Genomic DNA, 12,580 nt, shown 5'->3' with positions numbered 1-12,580 from the left:
CTACAACTTGGTCCGCATCTGACAGGGACCCTATACGGCCAATACGAGTACTTGGTCATGCCCTTCGGTCTCTGTAACTCCCCAGCCGTATTCCAACGCTTCATGAACGTCATCTTCCGGGATCTACCGGATCATTTCCTGGTCATCTATCTAGATGACATCCTGATCTATTCCCAGGAACCCCAGCAAAACAGGCAACATGTTCAGGAATTGCTCCGACGGCTGCAACAGCACCGCTTGTATGCCAAGCTAGAGAAATGCGCCGTCCAAGTGTCCATCATTGACTTCCTGGGCCACCAGATCTCTCCAGCAGGCTTCAAATGGATCCCGAGAAAGTCCAGACAATTCTACAGTGGCAAGCACCTAGGAACCGGAAAGAATTACAGCGGTTCCTTGGGTTCTTGAATTATTACCGGACTTTCATCCACTGCTTTGCTAAAAGAGCACAACCGCTGACCCAGCTGCTCCGGCCCAAGACTCCTTACCGGTGGACTCCTGCTGCGGAAGAGGTGTTCCAGTCCTTGAAAGAGGCATTTGCTGGAGACCCTGTCTTGGCCCATCTGGACCCAGTTCTCCCATTCACCATCGAGACGGATGCCTCCATCCGGGCACTGGGGGCAATCCTATCCCAGCCGGCGCCAGGTACGACGGCCTTAAGACCCTGTGCCTTCTACTCCTGCCAGCTCTCCCCTGCAGTACTATATGACCTGGGGAAAGGAGCTGTTGGCCATCAAGATGGCATTCGAGGCCTGGCACCACCACCTGGAGGGTGCTCATCACCAGGTGATTGTGTTGACAGACCATAAGAATCTAGAACACTTACAGAACTGGTCCCTGTTCTTTACCCGGTTCAATTTAAAGATCAAATATATCCCGAAATCCCAGAACAGGTGGGCGGATGCCCTCTCCCGGCTTCCAGACCCCATCCAGCATCAACCCCAAGACTCCCAGATGGGTTCCATATTAGCACCCAAAGTCTTCACGGCAGCTGTGGAAGCACACACCCTAGCCGACTGAGTCCGAGAACAGCAGCTGAAAGACCCGGAAACCTGCACCAAGATATGAGAACTCCGGGAGAATGGGGGTTGAGAACTTTCAGATTATACATTGCAGGGAGAAGAACTGTGGTTCCATGGCCAGTTGTATGTGCCCCCTGGCCCATTGCGGGGAGAAATCATTCGACTCTATCATGACACATTTCCTGCAGGGCACTTTGGCCGCTTTAAGACAACCTACCTGATTACCCAGGCATTTAATTGGCCGCGACTAAGGGACGAGGTTTTCTGGTACCTCCAACAATGCTCCACATGTCACTGTGCCAAGTACCTGCCAGGGAAACCAACGGGACTCTTGCAACCACTTCCCACTCCACTCCGTCCATGACATACGGTCTCTGGATTTCATAACGGACCTTCCGGACTCTCAGAACTGCACCACCATCCTGGTGGTAGTGGACTCGTTCACCAAGATGGGGCACTTCATCTCATGCACTGGCCTCCCAACCGCTCAGGAGACAGCCTGACTGTATCTCCAGCATGTGTTCCGGCTACATGGAATCCCCGAGCACCTGATCTCCAACAGGGGAGTGCAGTTTACCTCCCGCTTCTGGAAGGCATTACATAAACACCTGGGCACCCAACTGCACCTGTCGTCCGCGGATCATCCACAAACCAATGGGCAGACTGAGCGGGTGAATGTCATCTTAGAGCAATACCTCCGGTGCTTCACCAGCTAACAGCAGGACAACTTGGTACAGTTCCTTCCCCTCACGGAATTCGCGTATAACAACACGGACCATGTCTCCACAGGCCAATCCCCATTCCTTGCCAATTTTGGCTATCATCCCCACTTCTGGCAGGCGGCCCCCATGGCATAAACCGTACCCGCTGCTGATGAATTTATCCAAGAACTCCAGGCTCAACACGCTTTGGTGCAGGAGAACCTCGACCAGGCCAAACCCGCTTTTAAGGACCAGGCGGACCAACACCGACGACCTGGTGAACCTCTGTCCCCCGGGGATCGGGTGTGGCTGTCCACCCGGCATCTTCCCAATCTCCAGCCGTCCCGCAGACTTGACGATAGATACACCGGCCCCTATCGTATCATTCGCCAGATCAACCCAGTGGTGTATCAATTACATCTGCCTCGATCCCTGAGGTGCACCCAGTATTCCACTGATCCCTCCTGGTACCTGCTCATGACTCCCAACGGGCGCCGTCGCCACTGCCAATACTAGTAGATGGGCAAGAGGAGTTCGAGGTAAAGCAGATCCTGGATTCAAGGTATCGGAGGGGAACCCTACAATATTTGGTGGACTGGAAAGGGTACGGCCCCGAAGACCGATCCTGGGAACCAGCCAACCAGGTCCATGCCCCAGACCTCGTGCAGCAGTTCCACCGCTAATATCCTAGGAAGCTGGGTCCAGTCACCCTGCTGGGGGAGGGGGCCCTTGAGGGGGGGATAGTGTCATGGACTCACCTGATTCTGTGAGCTCAGAAGGTGAACTAGACCACTTAGCAATCTTGCCAGAGTATGCAGCTGACACGTCTCCTGAACCAGCTGCTAGATCAAAGGAGGTAACAACGCCAAGTCTGGCGTAGACCCCTCGGGAAGCCAGCTATCAGGAGAGGATTCCTCCCCAGGAGCTTGCAGGAGGAAAAGACTGAGAGCTCTAATGAGTGAAAGGCGGAGGTCTGCAAGACTTCTGGCGAGGCAAGAGATTGCAGCTGTGAAAGATTAAAGTGATTGATGGCCAGACCAGCCTCGCTCTGAGAGTCAGCTGGATTTAAGGAACTGAAGAAAGGAACCAAATCGTGGAAGCAATGTACTGATCTCTGGTCTCAGTGACGCTAAACCTCGGTATCTCTCGCCTGCTTTTGACCCAGACTGTCTTGCCAGTGACCCTGACCTTGGACTGCCTAATTGACAACTCTGCTGCCTCGACTCTGATAAGTTCCGGCCTGACTTCTGGAATTCTTTAACGGACTTTGCATTCCCCGGTGTCTTCCTGCTTAGTGCAGCCTGCCAGCTGCAGAAGCCTCCGGCTTCGGTTTCCTCCTTGGCTTCTGGACACTCCCTCCCTCGCTCCCTCTGCACCGTACTGCAATAGCAGCCCAGCCTGCCTGCCCGGCCAGTACACTCTTAAGTAACGCGAAGCAGGTATGCTCCGGCATCGCAGTCACGTCCGAAATGACGGTTCAGCGTGAAAAATTCAAAAAAATATGCAAGGCAATTCAACCTGGAATGTGCTGCTAATTACCAAGCAAAGGAACTGAATTCTGATTTTGGTAACCTGTGTGATCAGTAGCTGTGTATAGTTGTTAATGCATGGCTAGATTGTCATTTGTTTGTCCCTGTTTTGTTCCTGCTTCCTGAGTTCAAAAAATTGAACACATGGACTGACAAAGAAGGGACAGAACAAGGACATATAGCCGCCGCTCTGCCTCTGACGGGTGGAGGCATTGGTGTTGGAGCCAGAAAGAGCTGAGGCCCAGCGGCAGGAGTGCGAGGAGACCACGAAGCAGCTGCAGGCCCGCCTGGCCCAGGAGAGAGAGGAGCTGGAGCAGCAGCAGGAGGCCCACCAGGCTGTCGAGAAGAAGCACAAGTGCCTGGAGCAGCCGTGCAAGCTGAAGAAACAGATGCTGCTGCCGGGGCCGGGCCACTCCTCTCCCATTTGGTCAGCTTCAATGGGGAAGGGCTAGAAGGAAGTGTGCTTCCCGTGAAGCCCTGTGGGCATACCAGTGTCTTGGGGTGGACTACCTGGAATGGACGGAGCTGGCCCGGCAAAGAGGGTGCTGGAAGGTTGGAAGTGGAGTCGACCGGCGTGATGAAACGCACTAGCAAGCACTCGTAATTAAAGTGATTCTTTGTTTTAAGTCGGGACAAAGGTGGGATTGGAAAACACTGTATGATGTGTGGTGGTCCAGCCCTTATTTTGGGGTGCAGAGGACATTTAGCCATTCCACTTCCTTATTCAAATGTTCTTTGCAATACAGGCCTCTTGGCGGTGAACCAAATAGAAGTCAGCGGTGCCAGAACCAGTGTTTGGACCAGACACCACTGTATGTCTTCTTGCAGCGAACAGTCTCCAGAGTGTGGGAATGTGTGATTCAGGGTGGTTCCAAGATTTTTGGGAGTTCAGCTGGGCCCCAGTGCTGTATGTGCATTTGTCTTGGAGGCACCCCACTTTGGAGCAGCTGGCACAAGCACTGGACTTTGGACCAGGAACCACCTTGGAGGGGAAAGTCCCCTGAATTTGGGGCTATGATGTGTGGTGGTCCAAACCTTATTTTAGGGTGCACAGCTTTTAAATCGTCCTCAATATTTGTGGCTGGATTCAGGAACTAGGAAATGTGACTAAGGAGCTGGGAACAAGCAATTAACTGGGAACCAACTTAAGCCTCCTGTTTCAGGATTTTGGCAAACCACAATTTTCTATGGCATTTAACCAGCAAGCTACAGCTTGCACTTGCACAGCAAAGCAGCATTCAAATGCACTGTTTGTAATCTTGGCTTCCAGACTAAGCACATACCATAGCTTGCCAGCTTTGATGCTAAAAAATAATTATCTTGCTATGTATGAGGGGTAGGGTTGCCAGCTCCAAGCTGGGAAATACCTGGAGATATTGGAAATGGAGCATGAGGAGGGTGGGGTTTGGGGAGGGGCTTTAATGTGGTATAATGCCATAGAGTCAACCTTCCAAAGCAACCATTTTCTCCAGGTGACCTGTTCTCTGTTTCCTGGAGAGCAGCTGTAATCCCAGGAGATCTCCAGCCACCACCTGGAGGTTGGCAACCCTAATGAGGGGGATGGTAAAAGCCCAAAGATTTCTCAGGCTCACTCATATATCAGCAAACTAGTGCCATTATATTTTTGCTGATCATGGACCGTAATAAATACCTTTGAGCCTTTGTGCCATTATATCTGAAATAAGCCATTGACAGTGCAGGAAACTGCCATTTCAACAGATCAGAACTATAATGGCCCTGCTTTAAAAAAAACAAAACTTTTTCCTCAGGCTTTCCCCTCCATCATTACATGTCCTTGTCATTAATGGCTACAAAAAGAAAAGCCCTTTCAGCAGATTTTAAAGTATATCCACTTTCTTAAAGATAGTTAGAAGTAACAGAATGCATCATACCTTTTGAAACAATAAAATACTTAATAATTTGTTAGCACAGCAACCAAATACTGTATAAAGAATTAGAACAGAACTGCATCATGCCAGCAACATCCAACTTCCAAAAGAAGCAGAATATGCACAAAAGTCTGCAAAACGTCAATTACTATGTGTCACTGTAAATGATATGTCTCCTGTATGGATCACAAAAGCATCCTCAGAAAGGAGAGTTATCTATACACCCAGATATGCAGAAAAATACAACTTTGTACATCAACAAAAAGACCACCCCCAATAAAGTTGATTACAGAATGAAAGTTGGTTTTAGGGCTGTTTTAGTGAGTCTGCTGTTATTGTGTTTTATTGTTTAAGTTGAAGATTACTTCAAACTTTTTTTTTACCTTTTCCATGATTAATCACAGGGCCCTACCATGTTTTGCTTAATGGCCAATTATTCCAACAAAATGGAAGCTACCTAGAGCATCTTTTTCCTGTGTTTCAGTCTCCCTCTCTCATTACTTTCCCTCCCAAATCACACAAGTTTCCTCATACTCAAGCAGTATTTTAAATACAACTATATGTTAGGGTTGCCAGGTGCCCGCTTGTGGCGGGCAAACCCCCGGCAATTGCCCCCTCTGCCCGCCGACCACCTGAGGGTCGGCAGGCAAACGCGCACACGAGCATTCATACCAAGTGCGGCACTTCCGGTTTAGAGCTGGAAGTTCTGCCTCGCAAGGGGCCTTTACCTCTTAGTTTGAGTGGTAAAGGGCCGGTTCTAACCCGGAAGTGCTGCGCGAGTACACTTAAACGCGAAAGCCTCCCGCCGAAGGAAAAGAGGGACCTGGCAACCCCACTATATGTTCATTTAACATTTAAAGAGAACAAAACAAGTTCAAAACAAATTCAAATTCAGATGAAAGTATACTCTCCCAGCAATATTAAATTCTTTGCTCTAAAATGCTACGTTCAACTGATACACAAACAATGATACATTACAAAACCCTACAAAAGTATAACAGCAAAAAGTAAATAAAACATCAATAAATAAACATAGAATAAAAACAGGTCCATTAAACATTTTATATGATAGATATTTTAATACCACACCTCATTTATGAGGCAAAATGAAACAAATTTTAAATCTTTCACCGCTTTAACAATTTTTCTCATTAAAAATGAACTGAATAAGAAATTTTTGATACAGTAGCATGTACACCAGAGTACCTAAATGTGATGCTTAATTATGTAGAAATCTTCAGTTGAGAAGTCCATTTTGAACCAGAAATGAAGGGACGTGATATGTTTGATCTCCCAAAGGAGCAAAGCTTTGGGGAGGGGGATGAAAAGAATAGCTACAAACATGCCACTTTTGTCTTTTACCTCTTTTCTTCTTTTGCTCTCAGTTGTTCTTCCTGTCTCAGAACCTGAACCATTATGGATTCACACACGCCTGTTGTCAAGCTTGCTAAACTGCGTGGTGTAGAACGACGCCTTGTTGAAACACAAGCTGTTCCCTTCTCATCTTCCAGCCCATAGAACCCTTTAGATGTTACTGATATTGCTGTCTTCTCTCTTAAGTGCCTTGAAAGAAAAACCAAATCAATGCACAAGTATATTTTTTCCTGACCAACAATAATTGTCTAGCTATGTTTTTAAAACTTATAAAAAGGTGAATTAAAATGAATAAGGCTATTCTTCAAGTGGTACTGCTACATGTGGGGAACAATTTGCTGACAAAGTGTTATATCAGTCTTTAATTGGTTCTCTATTATATTTAAGTGACTATCCAATTCTTCATAGCAGAACATGCTCTTCACCTTTTAAAACATCTGGGCTGTATGTTATTAGCTGCTTTCTGGAAAAATATGTTTGTCTTTACAGTAGGAATAACTGTCTTCTGAAGAGGCAACTTGGTTTTCTGAAGCTAGGTTCCATTTATGCCTTTTGCATAGTAAGAAACCAAATCTATACTTTAAAACATACATATGAAACACAAGTGTTGCAATCTCAATGTGATCAAAAAGTATTTTTCAACTTTTATTAGCAACTACCAAGACTCCAACTGAAAAGAAGCAGAAGCATACATAACTGCACTTGATCATATTAATCCATTAACTCTGCCTCCCCTTGCCCACCTTTCAATTCTCATATATTTATGCTATTGAAGAGCAAATTCTTTCAAGCTGGAACATATCCTTTTATGGCACTCAGTAAAGCACAATGTACAGTATGTTTTAAAACCACGACTGCCTGCTTTTTGACACACAAAACATTAATTATAAGCATTGCTATATTTTGCTCATGTGACAAACTGAATTACAGTAAAGAAACAACATCTTATTTTGTTATATAAAATTTCCTCATATTGAGTCAGGCCTCTGGTCTAGCTATTCCAGTATTGCATGCTCTTTGCTGGCAATGGAGTTCTAGAATTTCAGATAGTGACGAATTTCTCTCTCAGCCAGGTCTTTACAGGGACCTGTCACATATCTCACCCTACAGCTGTTAATATCTTCCATTTGTTTGCCTATATAACTTCCCATTGTGTCTGCTTACTTTATTTCATCCTGCACTAGGTTTTACATTTTGACTATCTAACAGCACTGCCCAGTAGTAGAGTGCATGAGTCCTACTACCAGTAAGCGGGACAAATATTTTACTCTCATGTGTAGCCAAATGCTAAAATAGCCCCTGAAACATCACAGCCAGTCAACGAGACAGTGAAGAAGAGGGAGATGTGCCTCTGGGTTACTTCTTTTCAGATTGTAAATCATATAGACATATGAAGATGAATCAGGCCTCTGTGTCATCAACATCACTACCATCTACCCTGACTAGCAGCAACTCTTTAGGGCAGGGGTAGGGAACCTTTTTTCTGCCAAGGGCCATTTGGGTATTTATAACATCATTCGTGGACCATACAAAATTATCAACTTAAAAATTAGCCTGCTATATTTGGTCAAACATTTAGCCAAGAGGCACGACCGGAGACGGCTCCAAGTGTCTGCCACATAGAGCGACTCGTTTTTGAGCTCTGCCGTCCCCAGCTGGGCCTGAGAGATTCAGGCAGGGCAGCAAACACAAGTGGAGTGAGCGACAAGCCGCTCGGGGCTTGTAGGTGAGGGAGCCCAGTCCAGTAATGCCCCAATCTGGCACTTTCTGGCCCTACACGTCTTTTGCAGGACTTAGAGGGGAAAGAACCAGAAAGGAGAGGGGGTGCCGACTAAGCCCCAAGCAGGCAGCTGAACCAGATGACTCCCCTGTGCGGGCAAGCAGGCAGGCATCCAACCGGTGGTGCACTCGCCCACCTGGTGGCACAGGATGGCCTGTTGCACCAGCCGGGCGTAGCCATCCAGCCACATGCCGGAGTTGCTTCTGCTCTGCATGGTCGGGGCCGGATTCTACAGCCAGCTCCTGCTACCTCTGCCTGCAGGGATGAAATGAGGACACACTGGCTAAGAACTCACCCCTGTACATTCTGGCCCTGCCCCCTTTAACCCCTCAATAGTCGCCACTTCCGCCCCCAGCCCTCTTGTAGTACAGAGGGAATACGTTTCTCCACAGCCCGGGTGGGAAAGGGTTAACACAGTTTCTTGGGAAGTCCTAGCAGCTTCATAGCTAACAACTCTTCTGCAAGGGAGAAAAAAGGTTCCTTTTCTTGGCAAAACAAACTCACGTCCGCCTTGAATAGAGGCTATTCCTGTCCATGGGAGGGGCAGATCGCCAGTCTTAGATCCTTCTGAACTAGAGATCTGCCAGGACCCACGAAGTGCCAAACCAAATGATTTAGCAGGCCTTATACGGCCTGCGGGCTGGACATTCCCCACCCCTGCTTTAGGGTATCATGTGAAGAGCTATCACATCACCTGATCCTTTTAAACTGGGGATGCTGGGGATTGAACCTGGGCCTTTTGCATGTCAAGCGGATGTTGTACCACTAAGCCACAGCCTCTCTCCTGAATCATTTTCCAATTAGATTTATCATCTTTCCCACCTTTCTTTCTATAGTTACAGTTGATGTCCCTAGTTTTATCATCATGTGCCATGTTTACCAATTGTTGTTTTTATTTTTCTTGCTTAACATTATTCATTATATAAAAATGTATTACATGAATTTTAGACCGTCAATTAAAAATGTATGAAAATTCATGTATCATCATTTTAACAAAGATGAAAAGGCCTGGGGAAAAACTGAAAAATTGGGGGAAGATTTTTCCCTTTTAAAAAAAATGACTAAGATGTTATAGTGGTTAGCATGTTGGAATAGGATCTGGGAGACTCATAACTGAATTCCCATTCTGCCACAGAATCCTAGCATACTTCACAGGGTTGATGTGAGGATAAAACTGAGAAGATGCAAGCTGCCTTAGGTCCACATTGGGGAGAAAGGTGGAGTGTAAACAAAGTAAATAAATATTTTTCCCAACAACAAAAGTAAAAATAAGCCGCTTATGAAGTAGTTTTATTTTGCAATGCTGAGATGATATACAGAATATTGTTTCAGAAGTTCTTTATTCCCTCAAGTAGCTTTCTAGTAATTACATAAGGCAATCCACTATAGTAAGTAATTATAATTCCTGTCAACTGTAGTCATTTACAACTCCCAGATCTTCTTGCCTACTTGAGTTTCTTCTATCCTTTCCAGCATGTGAACAAAACTGGTCTATATTCAGAAACCAAAAAACAAACTAGCACATATAAGTGTAGGGAAGCTTATCCATAGAAATTTTTGATTTTGTGAAGTCCATGGTGATAAAAATGAATGGTTAGACTTGGAAGCCAATATTTTAGATACCCATGATTTTCAAAAGAAATGTGTAATTGTTCCATTTTAAAGGTACAAGTGGCTGATGTTGTCCATACCTACATATGTGAGGTTGATGTTTTACTGAAGAGTTCAGTGGTGTAGTAAAGTTTACTTCAATGACCAGATTCACTGATCTTTAATATTGTAAACTGATGGTGTTAGAAGCAAACACTAGTTTTTGCAGAGTTAGAAGCAGTCTGAAAGAGAAATTGTTGCTTGAAGTATATACACTAATGCAGGGGTCCTCAACCTTCTGGAGCCTGCGGGCACATTTGGAATTCTGACACATCGTGGTGGGTGCACTCACAAAACAACTGCTACATAATGCCTCCTGAAGGAGGCAGAGCCAGCACAAAATGCCTGCTGCAGTTTACCTTTAGTCATACAGTGAACACCCTTGTGCTGTTGTGGTAGCTGTTGCCAAAGCAACATTTAAAAAAACCTTCACAGCCAATCAACTCTCCAACGGCAATCAGAACCCTTGCTGAACAAAAGCCCCACCTGGTACCACCCACCTTCTAAAATCACTTGGTGGGCACCAGTAAAGGTGTCAATGGGCACCACTGTACCCATGGGCACCATATCAGGGACCCCTGCACTAATGACTCAGCTGCCTCCAGCAACCGGGACTGCAGGTTTTTGCTTTCTTTCTGTATTGAGCTTTACATAATGCATTTTATATTCTGTAAAAGGTAAAGCAAGTTTCTATGTAATAAGCTAATATATATTTCAACTTTACATAAAATTTGTTTTAATTTTTAAGAGGAAAGGAAGAAAAAACTCTCCCTGTTCCCATGGCTTTGGCATTACTGGAAATTTTTATGTCTCTCTAGTAACTGCACAGTTTCTATTAACCTCCTCCTGATAACTACTTGACTATACTGTGCACTGTGTATCAGCCAGTACTTTTAGGAAACTTCTTCATACAAAATATAGTGACTTCCTTTGAGGAAAATGACAATTACTAAAATGGGGAGGGGGAACTTCCTGAAGGAAAGGGTTCTACTCCTCTTTCTTAAGATATAGAACACTCCTCCCTTAATAGGGTTGCCAACCTCCAGGTGGTGGCTGGAGATCTCTTAGGATCTCTTGGGATTACAAGTGATCCCCAGGCAACAGAGATCCGTTCACCTGGAGAAAATTGCCTCTTTGGAAGATGGGCTCTATGACATTATATCTCATTGATGTTCCTCCCCTACCCACCCCCCACCCTCTTCAGGCTGCATTCTCCAGGTATTTCCCAACCTGGAACTGGCAACCCTATCCCTTAACCATCTTCTTCCTCGCTGTTTATAAATGCATTTCTTGCATGCCTTCAATGTTTCATTTTAAGCTGCTCTGATGGTTGATCATTATTTCCCTTTGTGGGCACTATTATATCATTCCAAGAAAGCTGAATATCAGATTTGTAGACAGACTTTATTGGTTTGGGTCATTGTCATAACAAATTAAGAATATCAGATATTAATATTTATATATAATTTTATCAGATGCAAATACCAAAATCTACTCAAAACAAGCAACTGTCTTTTAAAAACTTGCTATATAATGAATATGATACACAAACTGTCCTCAGCTTATGATTTTGGACTGGAACCAAACCAATAACAATATTTGCCTTATGCAAGAACCATGACATTTACCACAAACAAATTTAATTTTAATTTCCACACATTTCTTAAACTAGAATGAAAACATCATATATTCACTAATACAAAGAAAAATTAATCTTATATTGCTGAGTTACATTAATTTTATTTACATTATATGGTTCATTTATTATTATGTATTGATCCATTATGCTGTTGGCAAGCTATTGTCTAGGTTGCTTTATTAAGAATCTCTATCATTTTCTGGTGTGTAAAGCTTCTTCTAGGAAGCTGAACTCAAGCTGGCCTTTATCACTGATCCTTAAGGTGGTCAAAATAAATGAAGAAAGTTCAAAATAAACCAGGAAAGTTTTTGCCCAAAGTTTGACAAGAAAAAAAATCAGCTGGATAGTTAGACTTTGATTTCTACATAAGTCCTCTCCAACTATATTTATAATAGTTGGCAAGTATGTAATTTCCCATGTGTAATATTACAAGATGGATGTTGGGAAGATGCACAGAAAAATTTGGTTCTCCATATCAGCCCTTGATCTTACTATTTGAGTTCACCATTTTTTTAAACCAACACTTTACTTCATATATAGCATGTTCCATATATAGTAGAAACAAGCCCCTTTTCTCCCATTTAGGAAGCCACTCATTTCACTATTTTTATTTTTTTCTCTTTTTTCCTCTTAATTTTTTGTTTTACTTTTGACTTTTTGTTTCCCCCATGTTTGTACTAGCCTCTGCTTAAAGATTGCCAGTGAGTGAGAACTCACCACCTCCCTAGGTAGCGGATTCCACTGTCGAACAACTCTTACGGTAAAAAACTTTTTCCTAATATCCAGCCAGTACCTCTCCACCTGCAATTTAAACCCATTATTGTGAGTCCTGTCCTCTGCTGTCAACAGGAACAGCTCCCTGCCCTCCTCTAAGTGACAGCCCTTTAAATACTTAAAGAGGGCAATCATGTCCCCCCTCAACCTCCTCTTCTCCAGACTAAACATTCTCAACTCCTTTAGCCTTTCCTCGTAAGGCTTGGTCTCCAGGCCCCTGATCGT

At 44.6% G+C, this 12,580-nt stretch overlaps 1 protein-coding gene across 2 annotated transcripts in view; it reads right to left on the bottom strand.

Annotated features, from left to right (window-relative positions):
- LOC130476180 (uncharacterized protein KIAA2026-like) overlaps positions 1 to 12,580 on the bottom strand; it is a 61,875-nt gene that overhangs the window by 45,848 nt on the left and 3,447 nt on the right. The window contains exon 2 of one of the 2 annotated variants that reach the window (XM_056848059.1): positions 6,501 to 6,701. The exons of the other annotated variant lie outside the window; for it this stretch is intronic. Within the exon in view, the coding sequence (XP_056704037.1) occupies positions 6,501 to 6,701 (201 nt within the window). The remainder of the gene's footprint in view (positions 1 to 6,500; positions 6,702 to 12,580) is intronic. 2 annotated transcript variants of the gene reach the window in all.

The sequence above is a fragment of the Euleptes europaea genome, chromosome 4, assembly GCF_029931775.1.
Source record: "Euleptes europaea isolate rEulEur1 chromosome 4, rEulEur1.hap1, whole genome shotgun sequence".
Taxonomy (NCBI): domain Eukaryota; kingdom Metazoa; phylum Chordata; class Lepidosauria; order Squamata; family Sphaerodactylidae; genus Euleptes; species Euleptes europaea.
This window is presented reverse-complemented; position numbering and strand designations above follow the sequence as displayed.